Consider the following 16,847-nt stretch of genomic DNA (forward strand, 5'->3'; position numbering starts at 1 on the left):
GAAATAATATTGAACGCTGAGAGAGATAAACACAATATTATAAAAAATAGTATATTTCTCAACAAGTAAGACCAGAAACCAAATATTCTCACTCTGAAAGGCAATAACTGTCAATGCAGATTAGGACATCTTCATAATTGGAATAAAAAGAAAATCTTCCCATGACAATGCAGGGATTCTTGACCACTAAGCCAGCATTGCAAAAGACCCTTGAAATAATAATCTACAGTACAGAGAAATAGAAACACATTCAAGGGTAAAGAATAAATTGTACTAGAACAGGTAAGTAAATAAAGCTTAGGACATGACAGATATCACAAGAACAACATGGCAGAAATAAATGCAGATTTTTCCGGCGTTACTTATTAATGCTAACAGATGCAAATTTCCAATCAAAAGCCACAGACTATAACGTCTTAGGTTATAAAATCAGGACTCACCATTAGTCTCCATCTATCAACAAGTTCTGCTTAGCAAAGTAAACCATTAGCCGAGGAAACAAGTACAAGTAAGTAGCCAACACTGGTTATATCTGAGAGTATTAATATCTAGAATATATATATAAATTGAAAACATTGAATGCTAATAAACCATAAAGTTTAATTAATAAATGGACTAATTATCGAGAAAGACTGTCACTCCTTCAAAGATGGTGTATAAATGTACAATTGACATATGAAAAGCTATTGAACATCTCCAGCCATCAGAGGAATTCAAAATCAAAGTGGATCCAGATTAATTCCATGTTATCTCAGGGCGAATAGCTCTCATTAAAACAAAAATCACTGGTGAGGCATTGAGGAAAAGGAAACCCTCATACAATATTGGTAGGAATGTGAATTTCTTCACTCACTGTGAACATGTAGGGCCCTCAGAAAACACAATTATCATCTGACCTTCCTATGGAATTTAAGTAACACACAGAAGATTTTCAAGACAATATTCCACACAGATGTTTGCTTACGTGTTTATTGGAGCATTATTTCTAACAGTGAAGTTTTGAATTCTCCTAGTTGTCTGTTGATAAGTGTGCACACAAAAAATATTTTCATTTTATTTCTTGTTTTTATTTCATTCATTAAAAAATTAAAATATGCCACTTGCATGAAAACAGGTGTAACTGAAGATATTGCTATTGAAAGAATTAATGAAGACGAAGATCACATCTCTTTTCTTCTTTGTGGATCATAGATATAGTATAGGTTGTTTATATCTACTACACATATATGTAATATGTTATATAAGCACACACACACACACACACACACACACACACACACATATATATATATATATATATATATATATATATATTACTTGAAATGAAAAGTGAGATTATCTGGAGGACTGTAGCAGGAGATGGGACATAATAGGGAAGGGTTTTGTAGAGAGGATGAGGACAAAGCATTTAATATAGTCTTTGAAAAGATCTTTTTTTTGTTGCTATATATTGTATTTGTGTTTCTGTGTGCATGTGTGTTTGCGTGTGTATGCAGAAGAAGTAATGCATGCAGATAAGTACAGACCGGAAGTTGATGCCATTACAGACCGGAAGTTGATGCCATGGGTCTCCGTTAGCCACGCTCTGACTTACTTTTGGCTGAGTCTTTTATTGAACTTGAAGCTCATCAGCTCAGTCAGACTGCCTGGCCTGTAAAAGCTCCTCCTGCCTCTGCCTCCCTGCTGAGAGGATGGCAGGCAAATCTGACATGATTGGCTGTATTATGTGGGTTCTGGGTCAAAATCAGGTTCTTCTGTTTGTGCAGCGTGCGCTGTACCATCTCATCCATTCTCTAGACCTCTAAATATTTTTATCACACCATTATGTATAATGAACTCACGCCAACAGTAATTATAAAATGTAAACTTCCATAAATAAATACCAGAGTAAAACTTTTGATGCTATTGTTAATCCATATGCTGTGACATAGTTATTCTTTAACTAATCAGGGTTTTCCTTTATTTAAAGATAAGGAAAAGCCATATCGAGTTATTTACTGGTTCCCACCTAAAGATCGACTAAGGAAATTAGGAAAGCTATTTAGAGTCTACATAACAGAAGCCTTCAATAGCAGGTAATTTGATTTTATTAACTTCTTACATAAAGAAAGAGATGGGCACTAGTTAAAATAAGTTTAAGAGTGAGCAGGCAGGGAACACCTAGAGGCTAGCCTGACACCATACCACACGGCCCCGGTGAGTGTGCGCAGAAGGCAGCCCCAGGCTTGCTAGCTGCATGGCTCTACTGAGATGTACAAGTGTGTGGTGGAGAGATGGGAGAGAAAGACATGCAGGATGGTTTGAGCTCTATGGAATGAGGTGGGACTGGAGACAAGGGGGTGGACAGGAATAGCTGAGGTGAGTGGCCTTCTCTGCCATCTGAGGCCATGCTGAAGTCCCAGCTGGTGCTGCCATTGAGGGCCATGACTGTGTCCTTGGCCATGCAGCTGCAGTGGTCTGTGTGGCTGTCTGTGGCTCATATCACCACTAAGGACCACACAGACATTCCTGTTGCTTAGGACCATGCTGATGTCCAAGGGCTAGGCAGAGATGGCTCTGTCTCTCATTGGCTATGGCACTCTGGAGAAGTGTCCCTGCTCTTCATGGGTGGCGTGAGAGGTCACTGCACCTCAACTGGGCAGCACAGTAGAGCTGGTTCTGGTGACATGGGTACAGGTGAGCTGGCCCCGAGGGTGTGAGTTCAGGAGAGCTGTCCCTGGTCATGCCGTCTGTGACATTTGGTGAACTACCCAGGGCAGTGATGTGGAGCTCACCCTGGTGGTGTTGGTACAGACCAGCTCAGCTACCGCCAATGCCCAGATCTAGGACCTTGAGTGGGTCCACCCTGTAATCTAACTTATCTATGAACTGCTGGATCCTGTGAAAGGGCCAGCTCTGCAGAGCCAAAGCTGCAGGATCTTCATGACACAGTCCAGCACTGATACTGCAGCTGAAGCCCGAGGCCTGGAATCAGACCAATGACTCATTGCAATGAACATTTGCAAGTAAAGATGTGTGGACAAATGGAATACTGTAGGATACACTGTGACACACTGTAGCTTCCACAACAAGATATTTTTTTATGTTTTGTTTTTATTAATTTTTAATTTTTTTAAAAAATATTTCTTCTGGGAAGGAGGTTGCAAGGGCAGAGGGCAAATGTGAGGGGAAGGGAAGAGAGTGGGTTGGGGTACATGATGTGAAACTCACAAAGAAATTGATAAAAAGTTTTAAAAATGAGTTTAAGAGAAGAGTGTGAACTGGTGAATGAAGAGATGCAGGAATCTGTATAACGAATGGTAGACAGATGGGTATTAAATGAATGTTGTGGAGAACAGAAGACAGACACATGATCAGGTACATGTAATGAAAGAGCATTTTGTTACCAATTCATTCAGTCTGTTGACAAGTTTTCTTGACAATTATTAAGATCATTTTGTAGAATGAAGTTTTTTTGTCCTAGACCTTCTATATTCTACTTCATTCCTTGTCTTTACATACAATCTCCACAAAAAATCCGGGAAAGACACTTTTAACAACTCATGGTAGAGAGAGAGAGCTGCCTTGTCCTCACACACATTTCCGAATGGATTGAAACCCACTACCAACTGATATTTCTGGTTTTGGAACTTCCTACTGAACTGAAATGCAATGATGACACACTCAAAATGAGCCTAACTTTTCTTAATCTAAGAGAATCACCTCCATCTTCTGTAATATACATCCATGTGTCTGCTTCTCTTAATTAAAATGGCCTCACTCTTCTATACTTAGACAAAGTCTACTGCCTTACACTGTGAACCTAAAAGGCTGACCTTCTTCACAGTTCTGGTCATTTCAGATAACATCACCATCACCATTTCATCCCAGTAGGACATTATTGTGGCAGCAGGAACAAAGGTCAAAATCCTATGACAAAACAAGATATCCAATAGGATGGGCATTATTTGGTCCCTTTTCTTCTGGTTCAGCTATGGGAACTTACTCAGAGTCCCACGAGAACTACCATAGTCAATTCTAGGAGCTGGGTTCTTAATGACTCTTGCTCTAGCCTCCGTGTGTTAAAGGAATCAGCTGCTCTACACAGCCACCATGAAGCTCAAACCTTCATGATGGGATACCCATGATGAAACCATAGCAAAGGCATTGCATCCACATTGTGACTAGAAGCAGCTTCTCAAGGACAGTAGACACAAGAATGCTTCTGACCTCTCACATTGTATTCTACCTGTATAAAAGGATCGACTGAAGTACTGTACAAGTAACAGGTTTCTGAGAGACTGAGTGTCTCTTTCCATCTTGGATGAGAAAATCCAAGGTTTTAAGAGTATCTGGACAATTCCTGTCTATTCATGGCCTTCCTTGTTATAGGACTGGATCATTCTCTTTATAGACAAAGAGGGGAAAATACTGAAGAAATGTTTCTGTTCTAGTGCCTTAGGCAAGAATTTTCGACACTTTAGCATCATGTTCTATAAATATTTGAGACAGCATGATATTTGCATAAGTGAGAAATTAAACTTCAAGGTGAAAATTTATTTGAATTTCTTTTTAATATTTATTTTATACCAGAGCTCTGGAAGTCTTTTTTTTTTTTTTTGGCTAATACTTTGCACTCAACACTATAATCAGAATGTTCTTTGTGTAAGACAGTACAACCCACTGTGGAAAGAGCATATAGTTGATTCTTTAGAAGCTGCTATGAGGTTATTTACCAGTTTCTCAGGAAAACATTAACGAGAGCATCCCACCAATGTTGAACAAACACGGGACTCTGAGGTTTGCTATGGTTACTGACAGCTTTCAACATATATTGGAAATACAACGCAACATTGTAAACATTGTAAACATCAGTGACAGATGTCAGAGAAGAGGGTCAGACTATGAGTAGATTATAAGATTTTAAGGGGTAGAAATAACTGGCAAGAATGGCCAGTCCTGGACACATTTGCAAGACAGTAATGGAATGTTTTGTTTGAAAATACTTTGAAATGAATATTTCCACATAAGCTTTTTAGTTTTTTTTTTCACAGAGAAGAATTCTACAGCTTTACAAAACTATTTGAAGATTTTGCGATTTTATGCAATGAGCTGTTAAGCCGCAGGGATATCATGGATTCTTTAATACATGAGAATTTTGACCTACTATTTTTGGATGCAACAGAGCCTTGTGTTTTCCTCATTGCTGAGAAACTAGGGAAACAATTTGTGTCCTTTCTTACCATGCATTTTAGCTATCTGGACTTTGCATTACCAAGCACCCCCCTGTCCTATGTTCCAGTGTTTGGTTCTGGTCTAACTGACCAAATGGACTTCTGGGGCCGAGTGAAGAACGTTCTAATGTTCTTTGATTTCTCCATGAAGCAAAGAGAAATATTTTCTTATTACGATGGCACCATCCAGCAGCACTTTGCAGAAGGCTCTCGTCCAGTTTTGTCTGACCTTCTACTGAAAGCAGAGCTGTGGTTTGTCAACTCTGACTTTGCCTTGGATTTTGCTCGTCCTCTGTTTCCCAACACCGTCTATGTGGGAGGCTTAATGGATAAACCTGTTCAGCCAGTACCCCAAGTAAGTAAAACCTTAGGTCTCTGCTTGGGTTTCAGGCTAATGGCACAGGCTCTGACTACCATTTGCTAGAGGGGTGCTGAGAACACATCAGGATGTTGCAAGAAAAGTATTTCAGATGAAATATTTACTTGTGCAAGCACAAAGTTAGAACTTTGTCTACCCTAAGATTAAGGACCTTCATACAGTGTGCTACTTGTGGGCTCGCTCCTTTTTCTAACTCTAGTCCTGACATTAATGGCTATGAATTTTTAAATAAAGTTATCATTTCTCCTCTGTGTTTACACTAAGTGCACCGATGACTTGTGCACTCAATGATTGTTAAGTAAGCAATTTAGTCAGAATAAAATAAAAAAAGGTTTGAGACACGATGTGCCTAGAGAAGAGCTTTTGAGACTAGCAACAGGTACTGTTACTGTGGTTCCGTGTCTCCAAAGCTATTGAGGTCTAGGTCAAAGTATATTGGATATAAAACACTTTTATAAAAAAGCCAAGGAAGGCTTTACATGTCTCTGTTTTTACATATAATATTGTAGACATTTAAAATATGAAATGATTTATTTTTATTAATAATTCTCCTACAATTTATTTTGATCTCATTATCCTGTTGTGTTACTTTAAGATCCTTCTTACCTACCTAACTTCCTGTTCTCTCCTTCAAAAAAAAATTCTCAAAATAAAGGATAAAAAACCAAGAAACAAAAATGGTAAAAATAAATCCCAATAAACAAAAATAACAAAAAAAAAAAAAAAAAAAAGAAAATCAAAATAGCCATGAGACCAAAAAGATTAAGAAGAACACCTCTCCCACCCCAAGAAGCAAAATGAAACAAAAAGTCCTCAAAGATACTAACAAGTCCATTTTCTGTTGGTTAACAATGCCGACTCCTGGGCAGAAGGTCTGGCCCTGGAATGTGGTTGATTTACACAGTGGTCAAAGCTGGTTTTCCCTTTCTCAGTAGGGATCAGCTAGAGGGAACATTGTTCCTTCTCAGCACTGCCACTCCATCTGGTTTGATCCTGTGCAGATCTTGTAATGTGCTGACACAGTCTCTATGAGTTCATATGTAATCACCCAGTTGCTTCTGAAAGATATATCTCCATGAGTAAATTATTATCTCTGGCTCTTGTAATCCTTTTGCCTTTTCTTTTTCTTTTTTTCCTTTTCTTTTTTCTCATTTTTTATTGGATATTTTCTATATCTACATTTCCAATATTATCCCTTTCCCAGTTTTCATTCTGGAAACACCCTATCCCATACTCCCACCCCCCTGCTTCTTCATCTTTTATTTTAATTAAAAAACTTTATTATAGAAAAGCAGAGATAAATGTACAGATTTTAAAAGCATTTTTGCATAAAAGTATATGAATACATTTTTATCAGTACTTGATTTTTTTTAAAGGTTTGATAGTATACTTTAAAATCTTACTAGTTACAATGAGCATAAAGTTCATGCAAAACAAGATGTAACCTGGAAATAGTCAAAGTTTTCTTGGTGTGAAAAGTTAAACATAATTAGAGTCACACCAAGGTATTTCATATTTTTTGTGACTATTGTGAAGGGTATCTTTTCCCTAATTTCTTTCTCCACATGTTTGTCCTTTGAGTAGAGGAAGGCTACTGATTTGTTTTAGTTAATTTTATATCCAGCCACTTTGCTGAACTTGTTTATCAGCTGTAGAAGTTCTCTGGTGGAATTTTTGGGGTCACTCAAGTACACTATCATGTCATCGGCAAAGAGTGATGTTTTTATCTCTTCCTTTTCCATTTGTATCCCCTTGATCTCCTTTTGCTGTCTAATTGCTCTGGCCAGGACTTCCAGTACTATGTTGAATAGGTAGGGGGAGAGTGGGCAGCCTTGTCAGGTCCCCAATTTTAGTGGGATTGCTTCAAGTTTCCCACCATTAAGTATGATGTTGGCTGCTGGTTTGCTGTATATTGCTTTTATTATGTTTAGGTATGGGCCTTGGATTCCTGTTCTTTCCAAGACTTTTAACATGAAGTGGTGTTGAGTTTTGTCAAATGCTTTCTCAGCGTCTAGTGAGATGACCATGTTTTGTTTTTTTTTTTTCCCCCTTCGAGCTTGTTTGTATGGTGGATTATGTTGATGGATTTCCATATATTAAACCATCCATGCATCCCAGAGATGAAGCCTACTTGATCAAGGTTTTTTCCCCAACCTTTTACTCTGAGATAGTGTCTGTCTTTGTCTCTGAGATGAGTTTCCTGTATGCAGCAAAATGCTGGATTCTGTTTATGTATCCAGTCTGATAGCCTATATCTTTTTATTGGGGAATTGAGTCCACTTATGTTAACAGATATTAAGGAATAGTGGTTGCTGTTTCCTGCTATTTTTGCTGTTAGAGGTAGAATTGTGCCTGTGTGTCTTTCTTCTTTTTGTTTTCTTACTTAGTATTTTCTTGATTTTACTAGGATGTAGTTTCCCTCCTTGTGTTGGGTTTTCCACATATAATTCGTTGTAGTGCTGGGTTTGTGATCAGATATTGTTTAAATTTAGTTTTGTCTTGGAATATCTTTGTCTCTCCATCTATGTGATTGAGAGTTTTGCTAGGTAGAGCAGCTTGGGCCGACACTTGTGTTCTCTTAGGGTCTGCATGATGTCTGTCCAGGATCTTCTAGCTTTCATAGTCTCTGTTGAGAAATCGGCTATAATTCTGATTGGTCTGCCTTTATATGTTACATGACCTTTTTTCCCTTACTGCTTTTAGTATTCTTTCTTTGCTCTGGGCACTTGGCATTTTGACTATTAAGTGTCGGGAGGAATTCCTTTTCTGACTCACTATATTTGGAGTTCTGAAGGCTTCTTTTATGCTCATTGTCATCTCATTCTTGAGGGTAGGGAAGTTTTCTTCTACGATTTTGTTGAAGATATTTACTGTGCCTCTTAGTTGATACTCTTCTCCCTCTTCTATTCCCATTATCCTTAGGTTTGGTCTCCTCATTGTGTCCTGGATCTCCTGGACATTTTGGGTTAGGAGCTTCTTGGCTTTTGCTTCTTCTCTGACAGTTTTGTCTATGTTTTCAATGTTGTCTTTGGCCCTTGAGATTCTCTTTTTCATCTCTTGTAGTCTGTTGGAAATGCTTGCATCTGTGACTCTTGATTTCTTTTTTACGTTTTCCATCTCCAGGGTTGTCTCTTTTAGTGTTTTCTTTATTGTTTCCATTTCCATTTTAAATTCCTTCTTCCATTCCTTCATCTCTTTTGTTCTGTTTTCCTCTAGTTCTTTGATTTCTTTGAGTGTTTTTTGTGTTTCCTCTTTAAAAGCTTCTATTTCTTTATGCTTTTCCTTTCGTTCTTGTTTAAGTGAGTTATTCTTGCTCTTCTCAAAGATCTCCATTATCATCTTGAGGTATGATTTCTGGTCTGAGTTTTCTTTTTCTGGAGTTTTTGGCATTCCACTGTTTGCAGTGATGGGAGAGCTGGGTTCTGATGTTGCCAGGTCGTCTTGGTTTCCACTGGGTAAGTTCTTTTGCTTTTCTCTTTCTATCTTGTTGTCTGTGATTATATGTGGTCTTGTTGTCAGTGATTGGTTCCCGTCTCCCCCATGTACTTTGCCTGTGTCCCCAGATCTCTGCTGTTCCTGGAGACAAAAGGCCTGAGAATTTGTTCAGCACGCAATGGCCTTCCGTGTGGAAACCTTGTCCCTGTGGCAGAGTTCCTGCTCTCCTGAACCAGTGGGGGGCTGTGCTTTCCTTGCACCAGGCCTAACCCTCTCTGCACCTGGGCTACTTGCAGTGCAGTCTCACCAGGCCTGCGTCCGTCCCACCCCCTGCTCCTATGAAGGTTCTCCCGCACCTACTCACCCACTCCTGCCTTCTTACCCCGGCATTTTTCTACACTGGGGCTTTGAGCCTTCACAGGACCAAAGGCCTCTCCTCCCATTGATGTCATACAAGTCCATCGTCTGCTACATATGTGGCTGGAGCCATGGTTCCCTCCAGGTATATTCTTTGGCAGGTGGTTTATTTACTTGGGAGCTCTGGAGGGTGTGGTTGGTTGATATTGTTGTTCTTTCTATGGGGTTTCAAAGCCCTTCAGCTCCTTCATTCCTTTCTCTAACTCCTCCATTGGGGACCTCGTGCTCAGTCCAATGGTTGGTTGTGAGCATTTGCCTATGTATCTGACACAGCTATATCAGGTTCTTTACAGCATGGACTTCTTGGCATCTGCAATATTTGGTGACAGTGTATGGGATGGATCTGCATGTGGGGCAGTCTCTTTTCTTTAGTCAGTGCTCCAAACTTTGTGTCTGTATTTCCTCCCTTGATTATTTTGTTCTCCCTTCTTAGAAGGACTGAAGCATCCCCTCTTTGGTCTTCCTTCCTGAGCTTCATGTAGTCTGTAGATTGTATCTTGGGAATTCTGAGCTTTTGAGCTGATAGCCACTCATCAGTGAGTGCACACCATGTGTGTACTTTTGTAACTGGGTTACCTCACTCAGGATGATAATTTATAGTTGCATTCATTTGTCTGTGCATTTTGTAAGGTCATTGTTTCTAATAGCTGAGTAGTACTTCACTGTGTTAATGTAACACATTTTCTGTATCCATTCCTCTGTTGAAGGACATCTAGGCTCTTTCCAGCTTGTGTCTATTATAAATAAGGCTGCAATGACCATAGTGGAACATGCGTCCTTGTTATATGTTAGCACATCATTTGGGTATATGCCCAGGAGTGATACAGCTGGGTCCACATGTTCCTGACCCTTGAAGGGAGGTTTAATGAAAACATTCCATTTAGGACTAAGTGCTCCAAGGTTTCTCACTCTCTGCTCACTGCTTAAAAATAGCTTAGGACAGCGTGGTTTAATTAAGAACACTAACAAATATTTGTTTTATTCTTGTGGTTTTAAAACAAGTTTTTTAGTAGTATTTCAATAACAGGTTCATCACTTCTTTTTCACACATGTGCTTTATTGTGCTTTGCTCATGTTCACACCTCATGCAGTGCAATTTCAAACTCCTCTTGGTGCTCCTCCCCTTAGCACTCCCCTATCTGCTTTCCTATGATCTATATGTATGCATATACAGATATATAACCTGTATCATATACATACATGTGTGTATAGGCTCTGCATATGAGACAATATTTACCTTTCTTTTCTTTATACTCTGTGGTTACCTCTTTCTCCTTTTGTATCGACACTTAATTCCCTCACAATGTCTCATTTCTGACTTTATACTTTATATATGATATATATGTATATAAATATACACTACTCTATATGTGATATTTAAGTGTGTATATTTAAATTCTGCATGATAGATAATGTGATCTTTTTCTTCTTAGTTTGATGAAGTATTTTGTTTAATGATGTAAGAGTCAATATCAATGTTTATGAAAATAGTCATAAAACTGAGAATTTCGATAGTGAAGGCTACAAACCTTAATGATAGGAAGTAAAGTCTTACAAAGTAAATGAAATACACCATAAAAAACCTCTGAAAAAATTGTGTGGGTAGACATGCTGCATAATTCTTTCTATAAATCCATTGCTATTCTGATGTAAACCTGGAAAGCAAGACACCCCTTTGCTTTCACATCAGAAGACAAGAAATGCAGAAACAGAAAAGGGGATATTGAATACAAAAAAGTACACTATTTTGAGACATATGAATTTATACGCCTAGTATGAAAAACCATTTTTTAGATCATGTAATTGTCCAAAGACAAAATTGCCATACTATATAGCCATTGTAGCACTAGATATATATTTTTTAAATAATGAAAAAGTCATCCAAATAAATACCTGAGCATGTGTAATAATGGGAATATTCATTATATCCTAGAGGCAGAAATAACCAATGTGCCCATGCTAAATAAAAATAGAAAAAAACACAGAGAGACACATCCCGCAAATGTTTTCAGCCTTAAAGAGAAAAAGTATTTGCTACAATCAGAGTAAGGCAAAACCAGGATGCTAAGTGAAAGAACTTAATTCAAAATGTCAGTTATATAAAACTTCAAGTGACTTGGATTAAGAATATTTAATGGATAAGATCTGTGGAAATGGTTGAAAGGTGGAGGTTATTAGGATTTAAAATGTATTGAAAGTAATCACAAGTTTTTTTTTCTCTCCAGGGGATATATGGAAGTTAATTCCCTTTCAATAAGATTTCAATTATCTCAGTGCCACAATTAATATGTTCAAAATCTGAGGTTTTAGGTCTTTGTTTAGTGCTTCCCAAGTATTTATAATTTTTGGCTTTAACCTGAAACCACTGATAGTAGGGAGGAATATGAAGGTCAGACTTTGATTATGAATTATGAAGAAATATTGAAGCAAAACATGCTAAATAGTTTATTAGATGGTGTATTGAAAAGCTTTATCCTTTCTTGGCCACACTTTTCAAGAGAGTTGTTCTTGCAGGCTTTTATAGCTTGACTTCCCTTGTGGAATAGCAAACTTCAGTATAAACTTCCAAATAACATTTTCTGGGGCCAGCCTTGGAATATAACAAAGTCTGCATAGTTCCTAGGACCTACAATGGACCAAAGAGTATATGGTCCAAAGACCCTAACAATACTACCATAAATTTCCCGGCACCCCCATTCCATAAAATATTGTTAGGTATAGATATTCAGGGTCTGCAACTGTTGATGTGATGCTACTTACACTCTCTGTCTCTGTCTGTCTCTCTCTGTGTGTGTGTGTGTGTTTGTGTGTGTGTGTGTGTGTGTGTGTGTGAGAGAGAGAGAGAGAGAGAGAGAGAGAGAGAGAGAGAGAGAGAGAGGGAGGAAGGGAGGGAGAGAGGGAGGGAGGGAGAGAGAGAGAGAGAAAGAGAGAGAGAGAGAGAGAGAGAGAGAGAGAGAGAGAGAGAGAGAGAGAGAGAGAGAAAGACTGAAACCCTAAAACCCTCTTTAGATTCATATTAGACAAATAAATAAAATCATTTATATGGAAAACATGTACATTAAAAATTTCACAAGTGATTCTAAACTGTGGAAGCACATAAATAAGCAGGATGCAGAGGATGCTGCTCTATGAAAGGTAGCTCAGGATGTGTTACAGAAATTGCTAAAGGGTGGTTGTGTTAATATGTCATCTGACATTCATGGTATATCCATCCAGACTGTCACATACATAACCCTATTGACTTATTTTGTTCTCTCTCATTCTTTCTCCTCTCTCTCTCTCTCTCTCTCTCTCTCTCTCTCTCTCTCTCTCTCTCTCTCTCTCTCTCTCTCTGTCTAGGACTTGGAGAACTTCATTGCTAAGTTTGGAGACTCTGGCTTTGTTCTTGTTTCTCAGGGATCCACACTGAGTTTCTTTCAGAACAAGAAAAACATCAAGGAGATGAACAATGCCTTTGCCCATCTCCCTCAAGGGGTGATTTGGAGTTTTAATTCTTCCTATTGGCCCAAAGATATCAAGCTGGCTAAAAATGTGAAAATCGTGGACTGGCTTCCTCAGAATGACCTCTTAGGTAAGGACTACACAGACGTCTCCTCTATTTATACTCATATACGTGTGACAGTCACCAGGACCCACTAACTAGATGGGGATATCAACTGGAAGGACAGCGTTTGATAGCCTTAGGCTAGATCCTGGAGGATGAGATGGTACACCCAGCTGGAGAGCTAGAATTAATCCACCCCTTCAAAGTCACCAGAGTAGCTTGTTTTATTCCTTTTTTCATATTATGACAGGCTTCATGTTTCCATTGAGTTAATAGCCTTCAGTTACATCACATTGACTGCCCTCTTTCCCTGAAAGGACATTTTGAATATAATATACTGCGTCAAGTGAACCAAGCACACTTAAGAGTACTGCTATTGTCTTTAGATAACTACTCAGCACATAACAGGAGTAACTGGACATATTCTTAGCAAAACCATCTTTATGTAGGATGTGTTTTAAGATTCATAACTAAACAACATTTGTGCCAACAATGCTTGGAGTTATAGCAAGCCTAGGGAGCACTAGGTTGAGTTCCCTCAAAGTAGGCTGTTGAATTGGCCTAGTGTTGGTTTTATGGAGATGGTCTTAGATGCACTAATGATAACCTTTGTTTCTGACCTGCCCTTTGGAGACCTCTTATTATTACATTTTTAGTTAAGAGGTCATAGGATAATGGTTCAAAATCAACAAAGGTACATCTTTCTGTAGTTTAACTGCATAGTACTTTCTAGAGAAGATGAGCTGATTCTATGAGACACATAGAGGTAGAGATCAGTCATTCAATTACCTACAGTCATTTTACTTTCTTTTAAGAAACATAAGGCAGGTATTAGGGTTTGGAAGGAAAACATGTCTGCTGTATCACCACCTCATTAATATTCTTCAAAGTATAGGAAATATAATACACTAATTTTACTTAAATATACATGGAAGTCTTCCTGGTTTTTATTTATCTTTCTCTGAAGTGCTGATTTAACTGACCCTCCCAGACTTTCAAACCTAATTCTGAATCCTTTTTTCTTTTGTAACAGCCCACCAAAGCATTTGCCTGTTTGTTACCCATGGAGGGATCCGCAGTGTAATGGAGGCCATTCACCATGGGGTTCCCATTGTTGGGATTCCAGTCAACTTAGATCAGCCTTCCAACATGTTCCAAGTAGAGGCAAGAAAGTTTGGAGTTTCCATCCAGCCTAAGGATATCAAGGAAGAGACACTGGTCCTGAAGATAAGTCATGGAAGACAAGAGGCATGTAGCTATCATGTGTAGTGACCATCAGTGACATCTTAATCAGAATGTATCTCTGATTAAGAGCAATACGGGAGAGACTTTTTCAATAGAGAAGAGTCATCCAGGAAACAGAATTATGTGTTACATGCTAGAGCTGACCTCTGTCCTCTAAAAATACCACTACAGAAATTATAGTGAGGTGCTTAGAGTTAGTTTCTATTTTATGGCACAATATGTGGGAACTTTGTGAGTGAGATAAAGAATTTCTTCATTGTGAGGCAGGGGTTTGTCTTATGCATCTACAAACATACCACATTCTCTTCCTCTTCTTCCTCCTCTTTTTCCTCCTCCCTCTCGTCCTCCTCCTTCTCTCACTTTGTCTATTAATGCTCCTTTGATTCTCTTTAGAAAATGGCTTGTCCATGATAGCCTATTCTCACCCCTGACATTATCTTTCTAGCTCATGGGCTCCCTTTCTAGCAGCATCCTATAGGTTAGCTTACTACATAAATTCCGTCTTAACATTTAGGGTCTCCAGACACTCTGCTTTTCTGTATTTTTCTTTATTTTGTACCTTATTGGAAGGCAGCTCTGCTTCCTGTTATACCACCAATGCCTGCCTCGTACTTTATTGTTATCTGCAAACTTAAGTGTGAGTTCCTTGTCTTCCACTTTCTTCTCAGTGCCCAGAGAAGGGCCACCAGTAAAAGGGTAGTTCATGCTTTCCCAATCAGCAGTTCGATGAGATGGGCCTTGAGCACTTCAAGGCAAATACCTCCTACCAGAGCCCAGTGATCTCCCTTAAAATAAAACAGGTAGTTTTCCCCTTATAACAAGAGAGGATGAATAATTTATTGATGCTTCAAGGTCAGAAACCTGAGTCAATTCTCTGAATTTTGTACATCCCTTTATAATTAGGCACACAGGCAAGTCTTGTTAGAGGGAAGAAAAACAGACAACCATGTAACAGAATGCATAGAACCTAAAGAGTTGGTAGGTTTTGAGGCAGTTGTAAGTATTGGTAGTTTCGTGTGTTGTGGTGGATGTTCCTTTTCTGAAGAACAAATGGATTTTCAGATACTTAAAGTCAGAGCGGACATTCCTCATTGTGCTCCATGATAGAATAGGACAGAAACGATATTGTGCACCTTTAGGGCCAGCTCTATAATCTGTGAAATGCAAATGTGAGAATTCTCCTTTAGCTAAATAATTTTGAAATAGTGACAAGCCAACAGGACTTAAATGAAGCATACGGTCTTGGAGAAATGGCTCAGTGGATAATAGCCCTTGGTGTTCTGGTAGAATACTGAATTTTGGTTACCTATACACACACTGTAGGGCTCACAACCACCTGGAAATCCAGCTCCAGGGGCAGCACTTCTCTGGTCTCCATAGGCAGCTGCATTTATGTGCACGTATACATGCATATATGCTTACATGCTCACACAATTAATTAAAAGAAAAAATAAATCCTTAAACTAAGCACAGGATACTACTATGTAAAATATGTAAATATGAAACCCGAGTTGAAAAAAAAAACAGTTCTGACCAATATGATATTCTGTTGTTATGTGAAGGAAAACAAGGCACAATTCTCCAGATTCTCCAGAGTATTATTGGTCAACAAGTGTACACTGATACAGAGTTATTTTTCCATACATATGCTATTACCTCAATTATAACCATAATAGTATTTAATAGAAGAGGTATGGTCTAGTCATGAAATAGTATTTTTTTTGTACCTTAGGACTTTTAGGACTATTATTCTGAATGTATAAGATTATATTAAACTATTAAAGTAGATCCAGCTATTGAGAGGCATGTACATATCAATATGTAATCCACCTATGGGTAAAGAATAGAAAAATGTGGGTATTATATATGTGTGTTTGTGTGGGGGGGGTGGATAATGAGAGATATGAGGTCTCAAAATATTGGCACATCACTATGATAACATCCTTTCTGCTTTGATCCACAGGTACAATTCTGCCCCAATGGCTGCCCGAACAATCAGACACACCCATCCTGTTACCCCAGTCCAGAGGCTTGTTGGCTGGGTAGATCACATCTTGCAGACAGGGGGTGCAGCACATCTCAAGCCCTATGTTTTCCAGCAGCCATGGCATGAGCAGTATCTGCTGGATGTCTTTCTCTTTCTGCTAGGGCTCACGCTGGGCACCTTGTGGCTTTGTGGGAAGGTTGTTGGTGCTGTGATCAGGTATCTGAGTAAAGCCAAGAAGACGAAGAAGATGAAGAAGATATGACATTAAGACATTATTGTGCTGCCTAGGGCTGAAACTGGTGTTGATGGAGGTGCTCTGAATCTTCCCACCAAGGCATGGACCTCTTCCTTCTGATACCTAGCAGTTAGCCCTCACATTTTGTCTATTCATTTGTGGAAATACCATGCACACTATTTGGTCTTCTTGACCTTCTTGTAGCTCAGAATGCGCTGCTTAGGAACAATCCTTCCTAGAAGATTCTGCCTTCTAGAAATCTCTTAGATACAATCTTGATTTTTCTATCATTTTTTGAGAGGAATCCTTTGTGTCATTTAATCTACAACTTCATATATCTTACCACTAAACAACATTTAGCCTCAAATGCCTTAAAATGTGTGATTTAATGA

General features: G+C 38.7%; 1 protein-coding gene across 1 annotated transcript; it reads left to right on the forward strand.

The window, feature by feature from the left end:
• Window positions 1–5,112: 5,112 nt before the first annotated feature.
• LOC308433682 (UDP-glucuronosyltransferase 3A2-like) lies at window positions 5,113–16,482 on the forward strand (the record flags this gene model as incomplete). The annotated part of the gene is made up of 4 exons (XM_080933747.1): window positions 5,113–5,568; window positions 12,784–13,015; window positions 14,022–14,253; window positions 16,197–16,482. The coding sequence occupies 4 exons, from the start codon at window positions 5,113–5,115 to the stop codon at window positions 16,480–16,482; spliced, it is 1,206 nt and encodes a 401-aa protein (XP_080789873.1).
• Between the last annotated feature and the right edge of the window lie 365 nt (window positions 16,483–16,847).

The sequence above is a fragment of the Micromys minutus genome, assembly GCF_963924665.1.
Source record: "Micromys minutus genome assembly, chromosome: 20".
Classification (NCBI taxonomy): Eukaryota; Metazoa; Chordata; class Mammalia; order Rodentia; family Muridae; genus Micromys; species Micromys minutus.